The sequence below is a fragment of the Periplaneta americana genome, chromosome 11 (assembly GCF_040183065.1).
Source record: "Periplaneta americana isolate PAMFEO1 chromosome 11, P.americana_PAMFEO1_priV1, whole genome shotgun sequence".
NCBI classification, from domain to species: domain Eukaryota; kingdom Metazoa; phylum Arthropoda; class Insecta; order Blattodea; family Blattidae; genus Periplaneta; species Periplaneta americana.
This window is the reverse complement of record NC_091127.1, coordinates 57,070,240-57,093,279: the sequence shown is the minus strand read 5'-3', so window position 1 is coordinate 57,093,279 and position 23,040 is coordinate 57,070,240. Positions and strand designations below refer to the sequence as shown.

The 23,040-nt window shown below is 36.1% G+C and overlaps 1 protein-coding gene across 3 annotated transcripts in view; it reads right to left on the bottom strand.

Moving 5' to 3' along the window:
- LOC138709026 (protein croquemort-like) overlaps nt 1-23,040 on the bottom strand; it is a 152,673-nt gene that overhangs the window by 12,911 nt on the left and 116,722 nt on the right. For all 3 annotated transcript variants that reach the window (XM_069839490.1, XM_069839489.1, XM_069839488.1), the window contains exon 7: nt 18,401-18,474. In XM_069839490.1, the coding sequence (XP_069695591.1) occupies nt 18,401-18,474 (74 nt within the window). The remainder of the gene's footprint in view (nt 1-18,400; nt 18,475-23,040) is intronic.

Below are 23,040 nucleotides of genomic sequence, written 5' to 3'. Positions count from 1 at the left end.
CAGGCAACTGTCCATGCGTCAGTACTTTGTCGGCATTGTTAGTAATTATCAAGTCCAGTAATGTGTCTGTACCTTCCGTGTGATGTGTGGGAGCTAGGGGTAGGATTACCATATCAAGGCACTGAAAGAATGATTTAAGTCTTTTAGTCGTACTAGAATGTAAGTCATGTAAGTTTGAATTGAAGTCACCCATGATTATAACGTTCTCATATTGCGGCGTTACGTTTAGTAAGGCGGTTTCGAAATCATCTACGTCATATATATGTGGGGGTTTATATACGACACACACTAGACATTTTGTAAATAAGGTGCAAATTTCAATGAACATGAACTCGGGTTTGGCAGAGTACTGGCTTGGAGAATTATGAATAATTTTAGGTCGCAAATCGGATCTAATATAACCAGCCACCCCTCCGCCTCTCTTGCCCTCTCTGTCATTACGGCAAAGCGTATAGCCAGGAAGGTTTACGAGAGTGGAAGGAAGATTAGGATGTAACCAAGATTCGGAGATAAGAATAACGTGAATGTCTAAAGGTGAGAAGATAGAAGAAAATTCGTCAAAATGACACAACAGACTTTGAGCATTCACGTGAACAACATTAAGTGACAAAGGAGAGAAAGAAAGCGCAGCCTTGATTATGTCTGCGGTACAGGGCAGTGGGCAGGTAGGATTGCTATTGTTCGTGTTAATAGAGGGGACCGGTCTCTGTACACTGACCTCAGGGACTGTCGGGTGAACATGCTGCTTTTTGTTCTCAATTGTACCAACTTATATGCAATTCAAGTTTTTAAATTATTTTCTAGCAATAATAACTTAAAATTATAGTACTAAATGATAAAGAATGTGAAGAAGAAAAATAATTAATTAATAAATAACGTTATTATATAGTAAAAGTTAAAGTGACTTACAGTACTAAATGATAAAAATAAGAATGAAAAAGAATTAATTATTAGGTAAAGTTACTGATAGAGTAAAATTTAATATAGATTGAATATTGCAGTATATTAAAATTAGTTGCCTTACTAGTTTTACGCAGCCGACTCGTTCAGATCATGTCTTCTGGGCATTTAATTCTGTGTTTGTGCTCGCCTACTTTGACAATAATGTCTCCGTCTTGTGTCCACACGTTTTTCAAGCTGTATTTAGTTATGCATTCTTTTAACAGATTATGCCTGGCTTTAGTTAGGTCTTCACGGACGGTAACAAGACTACCCTTTAACAGTTTTTTGTTTCTGAATACCTCAGCCCTCTTTCTATAGCTGACGAATTTGACAATGATAGGCCGAGGCCTATCACTGTTTCTTCGCCCCACTCGGTGACTTCTGTCGATATCACTTTCAGTTAATTTTACTCCTATTTTAGAAGCCACGTCAATGGCGATAGTGTCCGTGTTCTCAGACTCACTTTCACTCACACCGAAAATCCGTAAACACTGTCGCCTCTGATATTGCTCCAGATCGTCCACCTTCATCTGGAGCTGCCTAATGTGCCTGTCCTTCTCCTCTAGAGCTGTTTTCAGGCTTTCTATCACAGCACTGTTTTCAGCAATAGTTTGTTTCAAGTCCTCCACAATGGCGGTCCTGATGGCCTGCGTCAGTACCTGCAGCATGCCGGGATCTTTCAACGCTTCCACCATGACGCGTCGGACAGCTTCTTCGGAGAACTCGCTGGGAGATGACTTCTTATTATTGCTATTTCCACCCATTTTGTCGTAGAAATCGAATGCGAAATAACACAAAATTATATACCACGACACTTTTAAACACTTTCAAATAGTAATGCACTCTAAAACCGCTGCTAATAATCACCTAAGTCGGAGCGTAATAACACGTGTCTAGCAGCTATCCGCCATATTATTATATTAACGTATCCACCCCAGCCACTCCTAACCCACTACCTGCACCTTCGACCAGTGCCCTGTTAAAATCGTCTTTCAGCTCGCATCCTAACACTTTAAAAGTAGCCCACATAAATTCTCTTCACGCTATTCTTATCTCTGAAACGTGGTTGAAGTCTTCCCTATCATCTTCTCTTGTAAGTTTAGATAATTACACCCTCTGTAGAAATTACCTAATCGGTAAACGCGGAGGTGGTGTTGCGATATATGTGCGATCGGACTTACCGTTTAAAATTGTCTACCAGTCTTCGAATGAAGGCTTAGAACATCCTGAATATCTATTCATCGAAGTCGGTGCAAGCAACAAAAAGTCCTTCTTGGAGTTGTATTCAAACCCCCTAAATCAGGATTCTTAAGTGATCTTGAAACACCTTTGCTTAATCTTGTGCCTCACTATGACCATACTGTTATTTTAGGCGATTTCAATACAAACTTATTAAATTCAAGTAATTACGCTGCAGTTCAACTTAAGAACATGTTTGAGTCTTACAATATATCCATCCTTCCTTCCGCAGCAACCCACCACACCCAAGAATCGGAGACACTTCTTGACATTATTGCCATGACTAATCCTCAGCTAGCATTAACGAATGGACAACTACCAGCGCCGGGTATTTCAGCTGACGACATAATCTTTCTAGAATATTCCTTGTATTGTCCAAAATATAAACCTCACATCACATCATACCGTGACTTGAAGCATATTGAGCATGATGAATTAATCAATGACGCACTTAGCCTACCTTGGACTGAAGTGTGGAATTTACCAGACATTGACGACAAAATCGAAAAATTTAACGACCTAGTAATTCAGTTATACGATAAACACGCACCCTTGAAAATCAGACGAGTTGGTAGACGCCCTGCGCCTTGGATGTGCGATGCCATAAAATTACTCATGACAGACAGAGACACTGCTTAACGTAAATACAGACGGAGCAAGGACGAATTAGATTTTAATACTTACAAAGTTTTAAGAAATAAATGTAATCAAGCAGTAAGAAATGCTAAATTACGCCATGCACATTCCCTTATTCTACCTTCGGTCAGTGCGAAAGAATTGTGGCGTAACCTTAATAACCTGGGTCTAACAAAAGCAAAGCCTCGGCTAGATAATATCAACTTGTCACTCAAAAATAGTCTAAATGAACATTTCGTCACTGCTCCACCTGTACCATTACATTAGCAAGAGACTCTTGAATTTCTCAGATCTTACCCTCAACCTGCGTGGGATAAATTCTTAACTCGCTGACGTAATGAAGACGCTGCGACGTATGAAATCTAAAGCCCAAGGTATAGACAATATAAATATCACTCTCCTGTACAAAATAATAGATGTGATCCTGCCGACCGTCACCCATATATTCAATGCATCTATTATGACTGGGTACTACCCCTCACTCTGGAAATTGGCATTAGTGAAACCTTTACCTAAATCTAACACACCTTCTACAGTAAACCAATACAGACCGATATCAATTCTTCCCACTCTTTCAAAAGCATTAGAACATATTGTACACGGACAACTTACGAACTATCTCGACGAACACAAACTCCTTGATGACTATCAATCGGGTTTTAGGCATGGACACAGCACTACTACAACCATACTTAAAGTGACTGACGACATCCGTGAAGCTATGGCTAGGGGTGAAGTAACGGCACTAACTCTTCTCGATTTCAGCAATGCCTTTAGTTCTGTTGATATCGACTTGCTTCTTGCAAAGATGAAGACTTTGCACCTGTCAGACAGTACCTTGACCTGGATGGACTCCTACCTACGGGACCGCCAACAGTGTGTTTCGCTTGATAATCAGTTCTCCCAATGGCGATGCACAAAGGCGGGAGTGCCGCAGGGCTCCGTATTAGGACCACTACTCTTCTCTATCTACATCTCTATTTAATGCCGATATCACCTCTATGCCGATGACCAACAACTTTACATACATTCCAGACCCAATACGATCAATGAATCGATTGACAAGTTGAATTGTGTCCTAGCCACTGTCTCCACTTGGGCGGCCAATTTCGGACTCGCACTTAATCCAAGTAAGACTCAAGCTATAATTATTGCACATAAGCGTTTAGTTAACTCCCTTAATAACAATAATCTTTCAGTTGTTACCCTTAACAACACGCTAATCCCTTATTCATCTGTCGTAAAATATATTGGTTTCTTTTTTGATAATAATCTAAGTTGGAATTTTCAAGTTAAAGAAACGATAAAAAAATCTGCTCCTCCATTCACTGTTTGAGTCGCTTGAGAAACTTCTTGCCTCAGCAACTAAAACTTACCCTAGTACAAACCCTAGTAATGCCGCACTTCGATTATTGTGACGTTTTGTTAAGTGACCTAAGTTCTGAACTGTCAGTCAAGTTACAGCGAGCTCAGAATATGTGCGTCAGATACGTGTGCAACATCCGACGATATGATCACATATCACCGTCCTTCGCAAGTCTTTCGTGGCTCCGACTTAAAGAACGCAGAACTTTACACTCTTTGTCTTTACTCTTTCGAATTCTGCACACCAACTCCAAATTACCTTTCGTCTCGTTTCTCTTATCTATACTCTAACCACGACGTAAATACCAGATCACTTATCTGTGGCATGCTAAGTATACCTCTTCATAGAACATCTTGTTATTCATTATCTTTTACAGTATCCACCTCGCGTCAACGGAATTCCTTGTCACAAAGTATTAGGGGCTGCAAGACAATAAACACCTTTAAAAACAGCTTAAAAGATAACCTTAATAGCATTTCACTCCAATCATATTGATTTAAACTATCACTGACTACATTGTTACTTGTTTCTTTAGACATCATCCTGATTGTGCTGTATTTTCAAAATTGTCTCATAATAATCTCTTTCTATAGTTCATAGTATTTTGTTGTTTAATTCGTAAATAACTCTTGTATACATGTAACTCTCATCTAAATCAAACTGTTGAATTCTTTGTAAGTTCATGCATATGTATATATACCTTTTGCTGGTTGAGTGGAAGAGAAGGCCTTACGGCCTTAAGTCTGCCAGCTAAAATAAATCATTATTATTATTATTATTATTATTATTATTATTATTATTATTATTATAACAGAGCGACATACCAACTGGATTATTGCTGATGGAATATCGTTACAGGCCTGTTCAATCTGAACTCTCAGTTCCTCCAGTGTTTGTGGTTTTGTGGCGTACACTGTGTCCTTTAGAGCTCCCCATAGATAGAAGTTTGGACGGGTTAAATCCAGAGATCGAGATATAAAAGGGTCTATTTTGAATAATTAATTATTGATAAATAGATTTAACATAAATATATTTTTATATAAGTAATATATATTCTAATAATTAAGATTTATATTTACACGTCAGTCATCGGAATACGTCACTCACCCCTTCCTTCCACCTCCGCATCATTGACTTGGTAGGGGAGGGGATTTGTATTCAGTGTCTGTCTTATGTGATTGCGTACGGGCCACAGATACGTCATTCAACGCCGGTGAACTGTGGACGGGGAACCAACGCTTTCCCCATTCTTTCCACCCCTCTCTCGCCAGTTCTTTATCCCTGTTATGGAGTATGGTTCGAAAAAGTGGTATAACCTGGTATGTCATTTTCGAATTATTTTTAGAGTTAGTATCTTTTGGAAATGAGCTTCTCATATAGGGTAAAGTTGCCTAATTCCGTGATACGTTTTTTTCACTGAATGCCACGGGGTTGGGTATCTTGCTAGGAAGTTCATCGATGTCTCAAAAGTAGGCGAAAAATGCATTCTTTCGAGAACGATGTCTGGCGATATGGTCGAACGGCAAAGCTTTGACTGACATTCAATTTTAAAAAAGTATCACGGGGTTAGGGGTATCAGGGAATTAGGCAACTTCATCCTACATTTTTCATAATCGCTATCCGTCTTCACTCAATCGAAAAAGAATTCCGTAATTCCGTATCAAAAATGCCCAGCACAAACCAAGATTCAGCAACTAATATATAGTGAGGTTTTAGCTTAACCAGCTTATATCCCCGTCATGGCATCGATTGCAGAGTTTTCAGCTTGAGCGAATATTTCTAAGTGAATGACATTTCAATGATTTTAATGAGATCGATGTAGCAATACAAAAGTATTTCTCTCGTGTTTTTATTCGAAGTTCAAATAATCATACCTCTGGAAATTTAACCGAAAAGGAAGAAAAACATATTTTTTATTTTTGTTATTCAATCCATTAATTATATTATTAAATAAATGTTATCTTTATGTCTAAGAACTTTCAAATCAGCATAGTATATAGGCCTACTGTAAACTGAAGTGTTCATATCGTGCATAGAAATCCCAGTCTACATACGCACAAAGGAAAACATGATGACGTAACACAGACCAAATTAATTAGCTGAGTTGAGTCGGTATAATGCTGAAATAACGATCTATGAGAACAGATTATGGATCGGTAATGCTGGGATTCCGGCTGAAAGTTCGTATTATAGCCTACAGCGGATTGCTTTGAATGCAGAACAGAGGTCACATGTGCAGCTCATCGTTATATCAGAGAAATTACCTATGAAGTGTACATAAAACACCTGTTAAGTTTCTAAAATAAGGAGTATAACTTGAACACAGATAAAGAAGAAATGTCTATGTCAGAAAAAACGTTGAAATCATTTATTTTTATGGACTTATAGAATTTATTTTATATTATGTGTTCATGTTATAATACTTTAATCCGTACAGCCACACATCTATTGTTACCGAGCACTGTGATTTATTTGAATATTATGTCAAGAATGTCATTATAGCTACTTTCTGTAGGTCATTTATATAGTGAAAACTGTCATATATCTTTACTTATATGCATAAATAGTTCTGTCGATATTTAATGATAATTTTGTAATAAAAATTCCTGTCCTTACATCTTTATAAAACTTCACAAGATTTGTTTTAAACTCCTCACCCAGCTAAATGCATAAAGGGATGGAATGGGAAGGCAAGGGAGGCCAACGAGCTTGAAGGGACAGATTCGAGCGAGCTGGATAGATCTGCATCTTCAGAGCAGACTTCGGTTCTTGTCACGCTCGACAAACTTCAACCGAACAAAACTCTTCAAATGGACGACACTATCAAGAACTAATTCCCGAGGCGTGTTCAATAAGTGTATCAATCATGTCACATGTATGCAGAGAAATGCAAAAAGAGGAAACAGAGTGCTAAGAAATTGTTCGTCTCGCTTAGAAAACATTAATATACCTAAAAGAGTGAAGAATTTAAATTACTTCTAGAAAGACGTTGTACGACGCATCATTTTATCATCATCGTCGTCCTTCCAGGTACTAGGCCTAGTGGCCTGGTACGGTCTCCGTCCATCTTTCCAGGGGGCGTTCCAAAGATCGTCTTCCATGTGGTATATAGCGGAGAATTTGTCTTGGGAGTCTGGAACGGTCCATTCTATTGACATGGTTAAGCCATTTTTGTCTATAGTGGTTGAGATGTTCACAAATAGGTATAATTTTCAATTCTTTTGTAATTAGTTAATTCCTTTTGTGGTCAAGCAAGCTGTAGCCGGCTGTCCTCCTTAGAAATCTCATTTCCGCAGTTGTTAGGCGTTGAACATCTGAGTTTCGGACAGTCCATGCCTCACTACCATACATGAGGACAGGTCTTGCTAGAACTTTATATGCTTTTAACCTGGTATGTTTTTGGGTTTTCGTGGTTGTGAAAACTTGGTTGATGGTTCTTAAGGCTCCATTAAAATGTTGAATATTTTCAGATATATCAGTAACAGGTAAATATGTCAAATTATAACCTAAATATTTAAATGAGTTTACCTGTTCTAACGTATGGGTTCCAATGCAAATTTTACTCCTAACTGCCTGTTTACCTTGGAACGCCATAATTTTTGTTTTGTTTGGGGAAATTTTCATATTGAAACGAATTAAAATTGACACTTACATACAAATTAGAAGTCCAGCAACAAAAAGAAGACCAGACCAATTAAAGAAAGAACAATATTACAGACAAAATGGTAGAATTTGTATCTAAATCAATAAACAGACTCCAATACATAAAAACACTGTCCTACACATTCCTCCCAAAAACGTAGATCCTAGTATCACTGATTACTCTGAAGTTTAAGTTTTGACTAAAGTTTATATTGCACAATGTACAGTAGTGGCAAAAAACCGGAGTGACCCTTGTAGCTGATTTCAGAGCCTTGTTCAATCCAGAGCACGATAGACTGGTAACTAAGACTTTCATGGTTCGAATCCTGCCTGGGAAGGAAACTTTTTTTTTGTTACTTATTCAAATTTATTCCCAATACTTTAATTAGATTATTATTCCCAGAACATGAATTTTACCAGCAATCGAAAAGCATTGGGAATAAATTTGAAAAATGGACAAAAAAAAAAGTTTCCTTCCCAGGCAGGATTCGAACCACGAAAGTCTTAATTACCAGTCTATCGTGCTCTGGAGTGAACAGGCTTTGAAATCAGCTACAAGGATTGGTCCGGTTTTTTTTTGCCACTACTGTGCATCATAATCAACATTTTTAACCACGCCTTAAGGAAGGGGTAGAAAATGTTGCAGTTTGCTGTCTCGAGTCACGAATTTACCCGTCCCTGACTTATGACAGTCCTAAGTCTGCATAGAATGGGAAGGAAAATGATTTACAACAAGTACTGCTCTATTTTCGTTCTGGGACTGAACTAGTAATGTTAACTTAATGACTCGGGACCGAACTAGTATATATTTTTGACCATGGGACCGAAATTATTAAACTCCAATTTATAATAACAATAATAATAATAATAATAATAATAATAATAATAATAATAATAATAATAATAATAATGGTTTACTTTAACTGGCAGAGTTAAGGCCATTCGGCCTTCTCTTCCACTCAACCAGTATGATAAAAAATTACTAGTGCTATGAATATAACATAACTAATACAATAAAATACAATTCAAAGCAATACAATACTACAAATACAAGACAATATAATACATAATTAATATAATTCAATGACAATTCTTTTCGTTTTCACAACACCAATAAAATAATTATGTAATAATAATAATAATAATAATAATAATAATAATAATAATAGTAATGATAGTCATATCTAAATTAAATTAAATTATTAAGCTCGATCATAAGTATAATTCCAATTTGACTGCGCCCGTAAGAAACCGTTTAGCCTTTTCTTGAAAGTGGTTATTGTCTGGCAGCCCCTAATCTTCTGAGGTAGAGAATTCCATTCACGGAGAACTGAGACAGTAAAAGAGGATGAATAGTGGGATGTTCTATGGGCAGGAATTGCTAGGATTTGGCTCTCCTGTGACCTGGTGTTTAGATTGTGACTGGAGGATAAGTAGTTAAACCGGGAACGAACATAATTTGGAGTAGAAGTGTGGAGAACTCGAAACAGAAGAGAGAGCGAATGAAGTGTTCTACGGTTACTAAGTTGCAGACAGGATAAAGATTTGAATGAGGGTGTAATATAGTCAAATTTGTGAGAATTACTGATGAATCTGACACACATATTGTGCACACGCTGCAGCTTGTTCGAAAGGTCAGTTGTCAAGTCTGTAAGTATTACGTCGCAATAGTCAAACAGTGGTAGTACGAGGGTTTGCACTAAAGTCTGTTTTAATTCTGGCGGGAGGAAGTTTCTGAATGGGTTAAGAGAATGCATGGTATAGCACACTCTCTTGGATATTTCCTTTATTTGGCATTCCCAATTTAAATTTTCGTCCAAGAAAATGCCGAGATTTCTGACGACAGAATGGTATGGAATATTTGTCACTTAGGATCGGAGAAAACAGGTTTCATTCCTGACAGCAAATGGGTGTTTAGGTAGATCTAAAAGGACCAGCGATTATCATGAAGAAATGGCATCAGATTCGTTTCATGATTGGTTTTTAAACAGATTTTTAAAATTTTTCAGAATATAATATTATTATAATGGACAATTCACCATATCATTCTGTTCGCATAAACAAAATCCCCAATACGTCCAACAGAAAACACGAAATCATGGAGTGGCTAGAATAGAAAGGCGTTAATTTCTCTCCGAAGGAAACAAAATCTGAAATTTTGCACAGAGTAATGACTTTCAAAAGTAGTGACAAAATATACGAACTCGATCAACTGGCCATTGGAAGGATCATAAAGTTCTGAGGCTCTCGCCATATCATTGCCAATATAATGTGATTGAATTTTTGAGTCCAGTGGAAAGAGAAGTCGCTAAAAATACGACCTTCAGAATACCAGACGTGGAAAAACTAGTTAATGGCGAACTTAATAGCATGACCAGGTAGAACTGGATTGCAAGAAGAGGATTTCGAAATAGGATGTCATGACATTTTAGAACCAATTATTATTAACTTACATGATGAGAGTGACGCAGATGATAATGATGACAATGATGACAGTGACATTGGCGGTGGTGATGATGACGATGGCGGTGATATTGGTGGAGAATAAGATGAGAACACGCAATTGGCATTTCCTCAGAATAACAAACATTATTTTAAAGGTATGCTTTTTAATACATTATTTTTATTACTTACTTACTGGCTTTTAAGGAACCCGAAGGTTCATTACCGCCCTCACATAAGCCCGCCATCGGTCCCTATCCTGAGCAAGATTAATCCAGTCTCTATCATCGTAGCCCACCTCCCTCAAATCCATTTTAATATTATCTTCCCATTTACGGCCTTCCTAAAGGTCTTTTTCCCTCCGGCCTCCCAAATAACACTCTATATGCATTTCTGGATTCGCCCATACGTTCTACATGCCCTGCCCATCTCAAACGTCTGGATTTAATGTTCCTAATTATGTCAGGTGAAGGATACAATGCGTGCATTTCCGTGTTGTGTAACTTTCTCCATTCTCCTGTAACTTCATCCCTCTTAGCCCCAAATATTTTCCTAAGCACCTTATTCTCAAACACCCTTAACCTATGTTCCTCTCTCAAAGTGAGAGTCCAAGTTCCACAACCATAAAGAACAACCGGTAATATAACTGGTTTATAAATTCTAACTTCCAGATCTTTTTACTACAGACTGGATGATAAAAGCTTCTCAACCGAATAATAACAGGCATTTCCCATATTTATTCTGTGTTTAATTTCCTCCCGAGTAACATTTATACTGAATATGTTACTGTTGCTTCCAGGTATTTGAATTTTTCCACCTCTTCAAAGGATAAATTTCCAATTTTTATATTTCCATTTCGTACAATATTCTCATCACGAGACATGATCATATACTTTGTCTTTTCGGGATTTACTTCCAAACCTATCTCTTTACTTGCTTCAAGTAAAGTTTCCGTGTTTTCCCTAATCGGTTTTGGATTTTCTCCTAACATATTCACGTCATCAGCATAGACAAGCAGCTGATGTAACCCGTTCAATTCCAAACCCTCTCTGTTATCCTGGACTTTCCTAATGGCATACTCTAGAGCAAAGTTAAAAACATTATTTTTATTATGTATGAATATATTATTTATTATTACATCATATTGCTTTGTTATTGAGAACACCTGCCGCTGGTCCCTCAAACCAGAGAGTTAGGTGTAGCATGCGTCACCGGCTCTGTATGTTTGACAACGTCACAGCGGCGCTCGTGAAACGTTACAAAGAGGATGTACGTGTCTCCAGGCTACTGTATGTAATCGTTGTTGTCTTAATTTCAGTAATAGTAGAAACTCAAGCATCAATTATGTCGTAATACGGCAACCTGTTCTTAGCGATCTGTTTCACCATAATTCAAGAAGAGAAGACAACAAAATCATAATTCTTTATCTTTCCGTATCCTCTCCACAAATATAATACTGCTGTTTAGATGCATTATTCTCATCATTTGTATCAAGGACAGACTTCTAATGGCGGTTTCACTAAGCTTCTTTAAAACAGCACGAACGACTGATCAACAAACGGGTCGTTTAATTTTAAAGATATCTTTAAAAGTTGGCCGTTTCACCAAGCCATGTTTCTTTAAAATTAACATGCGTTTACTAACAAGAGGATTTCGTACTTGTATCTTACCTTTTATATTTGTGTTATTAAATAGGGTTCTGTAATTTTGTTTCCGATCACTGACAATTTATAGTGTCAATGAAATGTGTTCTAAAGTGTCAGTGAAATGTGTCATAATGCCAGTACAATGAGTGAGATAAGAGTAAAGTGAAAGATTATTATCAGTTTGGTAGATTGTAATGTAAAATTAGGTTCACTTATAAATTAGGTTATTTTATGTATTATTATTAATTGTAATCATTGTATATAATTGTATTGCGTATTCTTATTGTATTGTGTATCTAATTGTATTGTGTATTGTAATTTTATTGTGTATACCACTGCCACCGGGTGCTTGCCCAATTTCAGTGTAAATACATACATACATACATACATACATACATACATACATACATACATACATACATGCATGCATGCATGCATACTGTACATATTATTTCTCATACGACCATGGCTTCGAAATCGCGAATTCGATTCATCAGCGACTTTATTTTGACATGAGGAAACAATGATACACAAACGGGTAAGAAGGAGTAATTTTAGGGAAATTGCAAAGTCGTTATTTCTTTATATCTTTCCTAAATATGCCTTTAGATACATCGATACTCTTATTTTATTCGAATAAATATCATTACAATGCCAGAGGCTAGTGCTCGACCTGTTTTTTCTTCAAATCATTAATCTATTTCTTGAAAGTCATATTTACATTTTGAAGTTTCGAAAATACTTGTCTATTCATTTCTCAAATAACTTGATCGGTTATTTAACGACGCTTTACCAACTACACGTTTATCTAGCGTCGAGAGAATTGGTAAAAACAAGATTTTATTTGATGAAATGTGTGCTAGGACGATGATTCTCTATAGAATTATCTGACGTTTGCCATATAATTTGGGAAGACGTCCACAGCTGTGTAGTAACGGTTAGCTCGTCTGGCCACGAAACCAGGAGGCCCGGGTTCGATTCCCGGTCGGGGCAAGTTACTTGGATGAGGTTTTTTCTGGAGTTTTCCCTCAACCCTATATGAGCAAATGCTGGGTAACTTTCGGTGTTGGACCTCGAACTCATTTCACGGCATTATCACTTTCATCTCATTCAGACGCTAAATAACCTAAGATGTTGATAAAGCGTCGTAAAATAACCTACTAAAATATAAAAAATTTGGGAAGACATCTAATCAACCAGGTAACAATTGAAGACCTGAATTAACAAACATACCAAGTACAAAATTTACCGAATTTGACTTTTTACCTGACATGTTGTGTTTTGTATAGGCCACCATCCCGTAGAAAAGAATATCCCAAGTCCTATTCTAATCATGTGCTTTTGAATCATATAAACAGGGCTTTTTATTGCAATATTCTTATATGGCAAGCCTTATGCTTCAATATTAACGTCAAGTTGGTTTTATTATACGGGTGTGAAGCCTTGAAGACAAGCAAAATTACCCAAAATAAATTGCAGGTATTCACGAATCTATGTCTACGAAGAATATTAACAATGAGATGGACAGAAAAATTCTCAAATTAAGGTCTATGGAAAAAAACTGGCCAAGAAGAATAATCGAAGTGAAGAAACGAAAATGGAAGTGGATAGGACATACCTTAAGGAAAGGCAATGAATATATTGAAAATATGACTTTAGACTGGAATCCTCAAGGGAATAGAGGAAGAGGAAGTTCAAAACAAACATGAAGACGAAGAGTTATGGAGGAAATTGCGAATGAAGGGAAAACATAGGAGGTGAAGAAGTTGCGCAGAATAGAATCCAAAGGAGACACATTATAGATGCTCTATGCTTCTGCTAAGAGGAGATGAAGATGACGATGACGATGACGATGACGATGACGATGACGATGACGATGATGATGATGAGGACGACGACGACGAACACGACGACGATTTTATAAGCGCCGCAGTGTAGCGATATTTCATGAACGATGGCCGTTTTCTCAGAATATCAGTACAGTCATTTGGGGTAACTTTGTACCGATCAGTGTAATTTTGTAGCAGTTCCCAATTTTACTAGAGGCGGCAGCAATTCGGAAGGCGGTCATCTTCTAGTCTTTGCGTCGAGAGAGACAGATAGAGAGAGCAAGGCAGCCGGACAAAATACGTTGTATACTGAAATTGTACTTAAATAGATTTAGCTTGCATACAAAATAAATACAAATTATTATAATTTTTACTGCAAATATTTCATATATTCACCATAAAATAAAAGAACGTACATGCAATATTTATAAGCTGCAGAGATTTTTTTTTTTTTTAACTTTTCTCAAAACTTATAGCTAAGGACATATGTGGTTTATCAAATAACCGATTCAATTATTGTGAATTGTTACACTCCATTTTTAGTGAAACCACTAAAAGAAACAGAAGTTGTGGAAATAATTAATTCGCTATTGACAGATTTTCAAAGCACTCTACAAAAAATATTCTTGAAACTGAATCTCTTGGTTGTAAAATCTACATTTCGGTAATTTGGTAGGAATAATTTTAAGAAAATACATGCTGTTATAATTTCTGAAGTGATTTTCTCGGTGATCGCTCTAGATTTTACCAGTTTCTTCTACTTAAATTTCTGTCAATATCTCCTTCCACGTGTGCGTTTTTTTTTAAGGTAAACTCATCCCGTTCTTCCAAACATTTTAACAGCTTAATTCCACGTTTTGAGAGGGAGTATAACTGCAAGATATCTTAGAACAAACACTTCGAGAACGGTAAGATTCATGGTATTTACAATACGATTTGCAAAGGCATATGCACTGTACAAATATTAGACGACTCATCCTGCACAAACGGCACACAAAATATAGCTGAGCGTAATTTTCTGTCCTGTCTTCAGCCAACCCATACGTGTGTACAATGAACATTTAAATCTTAAACTTGCAGTATACATTTCCCGGGCTTGTGTATCATTCCATTCCAAACACAAAGCTTTACCAGTCTCGTTCGGGCACAGATTACTTCACGAGTGGTGTATTCTTTCGATTCAACGCTGGTCTTAATCTCATTTCACAATTCATTATTTTGTATTGAATCTGATGACATTAAACATAACCAACAACCCTTTTGTTCTAGTTACTACTTCAAGTCAGTGTGGTGTGGAAAATTGTAAGTTATGTTTTATTTTTATAAGCAGTCCTCTGAAGTTAAATATTTAGGCATAATTTTCGAAAATCATTTAAAATGGAACCAACACATTAATTTCCTTTGTAATAAATTACGTAAAATAATATTTTATTTTGTTTTATTGAGAAATTACTTGTCAATAAGTTTATTACGCACAATATACTTAACTTTATTTCCATCGGTAATTATGTATGGAATTATAGGATGGGGTAGATTATATAAATCCAATTTTAATCCACCTATTTATTACAGAAGAAAATAATTAAAATATTTCTTTATAAACCCAATGATTTTCCATCTCAAAAATTGTTTTTAGACTTTAATGTTCTTAAAATCAGACAAATTTATTAAATTGTATTAATAAAATTCATACATCAAAATAGAAATAATTTTGGATTATATTCTCATTGCTATGAATTCTTTAAGATTGTTTGAACCAAAATGCAACACTGCTACAGTATTTAACCATAGTAATAATTTAGGCCAAAGAATATGTAACAAATTTATATTTAAATATCCTAATCTTGTCAATTCTAACAGTTCTAGTATTAAGTATGGATTTTATAAATAATGAAAAATTGTAAATTTAAATTTATATATTCTTATTGTGTAGCAGATACAAGACAAATTGTATTATGTACTTCTTAATTTCAAATCAGGAATCTGCCCCTGAGCACGAGTTCTACTCTTTCAGAGGTGAGCTAAATTTTATGTTTATATTATATTTTGTTACAATTATTAGCAAAATAAATACATAAATAAAATAAACATACATTTAACGACGCTCACAACTGCCGAGGCTATATCAGCGTAGCCGGTGTGCCGGAATTATTGTCCCGCAGGAGTTCTTTTACATGCCAGTAAATCTACCGATTTGGGCCTGTCGCATTTTAAGCACACTTAAAATGCCATCGACCTGGACTGGGATCGAACCCGCAACCTCGGGCACAGAAAGCTACCACTCTACAATTATAAATGGATCTCTGTTTTTCAATTTGTTACTTTACGACACTTTACCAACTGCTATGATTTTCTAGCGTCTGAATGAGAAGAACGTCATAATGTCAGAGAAATGAGTCCGGGGACCAGCGCCGAAAGTTGCGCAATATTTGCTCTTTATGAGTTGAGGGAAAACCCCGGAAAAAGCCTCAACTAGCTAACTTTTCCCACCCAGGATTTGTACTGACTCTCTCTGTAGGCGACGGCAGTGGCAGTAGCAGTAGTAGCAATTAGTGTCGTGCAATGTTCGAACATGAGAGAGGATATCAAGATACTACAAACTTCGCCCTACTGCATAGGCAACCCAACGGTACGAAGAAGTGAAGCATGTAAACTAAAATAACCGAGTCCATTGAAAACCGATAAGAGGCCTTATGTTCGGTTCATATTTGCCGAATCTTTGTAGAACTGAAGCTCCCTTTGCGTTTGTTCAATCTTTCCCCTTCCTTACATATGTTCGGCGCCTTTCTTCTTAGTTCCTCCTCTCCCTGCGCCTTTACGCTTTAGCTGCATACGGATATCAGGTACATATCTTGCGAAGTTACGTATAGTAATGAGTATAGGTATTTTTTCTTGTTATTAATATGACTGAACATTCACATAAATATACCTAAAAATAAATCAAGGAAAATATATTTAGAAAACGCATATGTTCAAAGTACCGACTAGTATGTGTAAAGTTCAAACATGAGAGAGGAAACCAAAACATTGCAAACTTCGTCTTATTCCATGTAAAAAAACTAATCGCAAGATATGGCTCAAATCCTTAAGCGGTTTAAAATAGTGTCCTGCAATGTTCGAACATGAGAGAGGCAACCAAGACATTACAAACTTCGTCTCATCTTATATGAAAAACTTATCGCAAGGTCTATACTAAAACATAGGCCTAATGGAGGGGAGTGGAGGACAGCGAATATTTTTATAACAAAATGGAACAAACACGACAGTCCTCCTTATGCAGAGCGAACATCGATGAATGTCGAACTTCGTCATACTCGACTAACTTGAATCGAAAATAGTGCCTGTAATACTTTAATCATCCGTATAGTCACACACAAATATTGCTACCGAGCAACTGTGATTTATTTGAATATTATGTGAAGAATGTAATTATAGCTATTTTCTTTCGGTAATTGGTATAGTAACAACTTCTCGTGTATTTTAAAAACATAATGTGATGTACCTATATGTACAGTAGTGGCAAAAAAACCGGACCGACCTTTATAGCTGATTTCAGAGCCTTGTTCACTCCAGAGCACTATAGACTGCTAACTAAGACTTTCGTGGTTCGAATCCTGCCTGGGAAGGAAACTTTTTTTTTTGTTCCGTATTCAAATTTATTCCCAAAACTTTTCGATTGCTGGTAAAATTCATGTTCTGGGAATAATAAGTTAATTAAGTAGTAAAATATCGCTGCAATCGAAAAGTGTTGGGAATAATTAATTTGAATAAGGAACAAAAAACGTTTCCTTCCCAGGCACGATTCGAACCACGAAAGCCTTAGTTACCAGTCTATCGTGCTCTGGAGTAAAGAAGGCTCTGAAATCAGCTACAAAGGTCGGTCCGGTTTTTTTTTTGCCACTACTGTACGTATATTTCTGTCGAAGTTTAATCATATTTTTGTAATAAAAATTACCTGTCCTTACATCTAAACAAAACTTCACAAGATTTGTTCCAAAATCCTTACTCAGCTAAAAGCATGAAGTGTTGGGAGAGAAGTGTAGGAGAGACCAGCGAACTTAAAGGGCACAGATCATACAAGGGGCAAGACCAAGCGAGGGAGACAGATCCGCTTCTTCAAAGCAGACTTCGATTCTTGTCACGCTCGACAACTTGAACCGAACATAGAGCATGAAATACACGACACTAGTAGGAATAGTGTTAATTCATTTAACGACGTTTTCATTGCAGAGCTAATAACCTTCGATATTCAACGCCAGCGAGAAATAGCCAATGAGCAAATAATCTTTTCTGGAGTACTCTATCGGAGAAAAGATTCTTTAACGTGTCTTAAATTTACGATACCTTCTAGCATTGCTTTCCTCCCGAAGAAAATCATGCTAATGGTTTTATCGTCCTGGGCCGGATACGAACCGTCAGACTTCAGATCTAAAGGCTAGCATGACAACGCGACACCACCGAGGTCGACTACTCAATTAGCAAACGCATTTCAGGTTAAAGTAATTCAACAGGTTCCCTCACATTCACATATTCCACAATTCGGTTGACTCAGATTTTATTAAATAATGAATAAGTAGTATTGAATAAATTAATAATATAGATAAAAAGTATGTGTAATTTATATCTTACTATTTCCTTTATGTGAATTTAATACTTACGCTATGTGACTACTCGGCTGCAACAGTAAATTTATCTGCAAGCGAGCAGCAACGTCCAATGGGATGCCCGTTGTCTGAAACACAAAAATGGAATATCGTTAAGTCAATGGACTTCTAGGTTTTTCACGTTGATGCGTTCAAAATTATTTTTTTATTTTCGATCTTGTACTAGAAATTTGTATCTCCAGAGTGTGGGAATTATCTGCAATTTCCACAATAAAGGTAATAATAGCTTTGTTCGTAGAACAAATACGAAACCCTTTGATTTAATAGCCTACATCAGTGATGTCAAAGCAAGCGCATTATTCTGACCTGATAGAAATGGAAGGAGGAAGGGTTGTGTATATGAATAAGCACCCTGTTGAATTAAGAAAACAGTGGTGGACAAACTTCAAATGGAACGTGAAATTTTATGTCGTTAGTTTTATATTATCTATATTGTCTGTAAAACAAAAGTAGGTACTAACATCAATTTCTTAATATTGCAGTTGTGTTATAAACTTTAATAACATAATAAAGAGTTAAGGAGAAATATTCACATACATTCCGTAGTAGTACAACTATACTGTACTAAGTGGATGAAACACATCATTCAGAAAGAAAGTGATATCCCAAAAAAAAAGAGATCGAGTATGAAATGATAAGTTGGACTTGATATGGATGTATCTTCAGCTTTATAAAAGGAATCAAACTAATCAAAACAATATTACAGTACAAACCAAAGTTTTAAGTGTAACTAATATTACATAACAAACCTATTATCGCATTATGCTTTCTTAAGGTGATATTGGTGAGCAACTTCCTATCATCTGAATATTAAATTATGTTCTCGAAACCTGCTGAAGCTATAGAGCTGACATTTTACAACACATGGACACATAACTTTTGCTTATGATGTAACAGTAGTTACTTTGTTAATTCATTTCCTTACAAACATTTTCCATGCGAATATTTTCAAAATTTGTAATACAGTATCTTCAGTAATACGTATTTACGATAAATTAGATTTACGAAAACATTCAGTACCTGTAAGGCTACTAAATAAATAGCCCTATATCTAAAAATTTCACTTTTCTATAAAAAAATGTGAGAAAATATACCTTTTGAATAAAAAAAACAAACTTGTGAAAAATGAGCATTACAATTAAAACTTTCATTCTTATAATGCACTTAAACTTCTCAGACAGATCTAAAAATTAACATGGATACAGTTTTAATAAGTTCTCTTCCCTTTATCTATTGAATCAGTGCTGCCCATCCCTGTATCTAGCTCGACCAAGTGGCATATGCTACCTTTTTCGTCTGTCTCTTTTCTTTCCGCTGTAAAGCGTTCAGGCTCTACTGAGCTCTAAAGCGCGCGCTTGCGCCTATTGACGTCAATTGACATGACTGGCCTACATGCACACGCACGGTTGGCAGCTGTCGGAACTAGTTAGCTTTTCTTTACTCTCTACGAACGAATATCAGATGGTTTATAAGGGTAAGTCCTGGTAGCGGAAATGGTACTGCTTGGTGGCATATTTACGTATTAAATAGTTGGCGGGTTTTCATTTATCATACGAATTCACTTATTTATTTATTTATTTATTTATTTATTTATTTATTTATTTATTTATTTATTTATTTATTTATTTATTTATTCATTCATTTATTCATTTATTCATTTATTCATTCATTTATTTATTTATTTATTTATTTAATGTTGTAAAGTGTACTGGATCTAAATTAAAATGGAAATGGAAGGCAAGATAACCAACTTGTATTCTTTTATCACAGCTTCCTTTATATTATTCTTTGGTCTTGGAGAAGGTTATGGTATTATAGGTATAGATGGCAATGAATCTGTGCGCGCATGTTCTGACTAAAAGTTTTCTCTACTGTCAGAAGCTGTTCCAACCGTGAAAACATTGCACGAACAACAAATTAAGTCAGCAACTATCATCTTCGCTACTACGAACGCGAAAATGGACATGCGTATGAGTCTGATCAATGACAACGGTTTTGAACTGTGCTACGAATGAAGCTAATTGCAGCTCGGATTTCATTACGCAAGTATACAGGGTGGTTCACGAGGAAAGGTAAAAAATTTGGGATGTGAATTCTGAAGTCATTCTGAGTCTAAAAGTTCCTATGAATATATGGCTCTTTGATTTCACAAAAACTTCTGGGATTCCATTGTACTACTCGCGTTTAGAGACAGATAACGGTCAAATTTAAAGTTTATATTCACGTATGCATACATATATAATATTCTAGATGTCGGGGTCGATGTTTTCGCACATTTTCAAAGGTACCTCCTCCTGCTTCAATGCACTGTTGCGCTCGGGAGTGAATCGCGCTCATCGCTCTGGAGAGCTGGACATTTGTAATGCCCCATCACCCGGTTTGTGAGGTGAATGAACTTATCCACATCGCTCACAATGCAGATTCCAATGTTACGTCAATCATTGCGACCCGTGACCTTGTCTCACATCTCACGTCAGCAGCATATGGTAACGTCTCATTCACATTGGGGCGAGACGTTTTACCAAAAAAATGCATCTAGCTCCGCCATCGTTCGCAAACGGATCTATGTTCATATGAACTTTTTTACTCAGAATGACTTCAGAATTCACATCCCAAATTTTTTACCTTTCCTCGTGAATCACCTTGTATACAGAAACTTCGAAGTAATATCTAGCCTATACACACAGAACACATTTGCAACCAGTTTCTGAAGCACTACCGGTTTTCCTATAGCTACAGTTAGACGAAGAACCTTGGTTGACGCTCACTGGCACGAACCGACCGGAACGGAAATCTACAGCAGTCCGTGCTCGGAATATTCCGGTACAGTCGACAGGCAGTCTGGTTTAAACATGGAGTGGGATAGTAGTTCCGAAGATTATTTTATTTTACTGAGTCTTTAGCTGATGAGGGGGGAAAAAAAGAAAAGAAAAAAGAAAATATGGGTCCATAACTAGAGCCCGGATTTTATGTAATGTGAAAATGAGAACTATGTAGACTACATAAATATGAAGCTAAAAATGACGAAGTATGTAGATAAATATGTAATAAAAAAAACGTTGGTATTTTAAAATCTAAGCTTTATTAGATGTATTTTTGCACACTATTAAAAAATTACAGGTGCACAAGTGATTGAACCTCATTGTTTGGAGGCGCAATTAATAATTAAATATTTTTACATATTTTCTGCGGTTATTGATCGTCTCGTCAACGGCAACCCATACGTAGGAATCATCAAGTCCATCTCTAATCGTTTCCATTGCGTCAGTGTAGCAGGAGTTCAGATATTTTTTCCGGAGTGTTGATTCATGCGAAATATTGAAGTTGCAGTATTTGCGTAGGAATGCTTGGAACCTTGGAACTCCAAGTTTATACCACTGTATGTTTGCAGCAACCATTGCCATGCACAAATTTTTATTAAATTCACTTGTAGAAGACGAATGTTTCAGCACCACTTGTGTAAGAAGAACTTGTTTCTTTTGGACGGAGCACGTTTTTTATTTCTCACATGAAGTCCAATTTTTAAATGCTATTCTAATTGTGACTTCATGGAGCACCCAATGCATTTGTCACACACTTTGGACTGCACGATTTTACCATTTTAGTAAAGGAATCATCAATTGAAATCCAGTCTTTTAACTTGGATGCGAATGGCAGTAGGCTTGCTACTTGTATTACCTGATGTCAAAATAAGTTTCTTAAAAAAAAAACAGAAAAAAAGTATTGTTTTCTTTTAGAGCAACTGATTGGGGGTGTTTGTGCGAAACAGTCATACCCACAGGGTAATTTTCGTTCTTTCCTTCACTACGTTAGCAGTACAATGACCCACCATTCGCATTGGTATTTGTACCTACTTTACCGTTACTTCTCCAGGGATATAGCCTACAAACTATTAGCATTGCAAAGAGATGTGCATTTTTTGACAGAATACGTTATTATTTTCAATTATCAAATTATATTTATGCACTAGAGACGAAAGGATAACCTTTATAAACAATTTAAAAAAATAACTTAAGCATTAAGTAGAGAGAAAATTGGTGAAAAAAGTATATATTCTTTCAAAATATGCAATATCCTTCAAAATATGTAAAAATATATAATATATGCCAAAATATTTATTATGCACCAAAACATGTAAAAACATTTAAAACTTCGGAATAATGATCCCTTTCGTTAATCTTCGATGCTACTTATCCATTAGAGTCCTACGAAATGTTTATTTGGCCATTATTCAGTCTATCATTCAATATGGTATAATTGTTTGGGGTGGAAGTACAAAAATTAATCTTAGTCCGTTAAATTTACTACAAAAACGAATAATTAAAATTTGTTTGAAGAAACGTTTCGATTATCCAACTAAATTAAGTTATTCTGAATTTAATGTATTTAATATTGAACAAATTTATAAGCATACGCTGTTAAAATTTTATCATAAAAATCGTAATAAGTTTGTATTACAGACACATAATTATGACACAAGACGAAATATTAATTCAACATTAATAGAACCTAAATGTCTCACATCTGCTGGTCTAAAGCATAGCATTAATATTAGCCCTCGGTTGCACAATGCTTTAACTAAATTACACCCAGAACTTCTAACATGTAACCCACTAACATATAACAAGAAAATT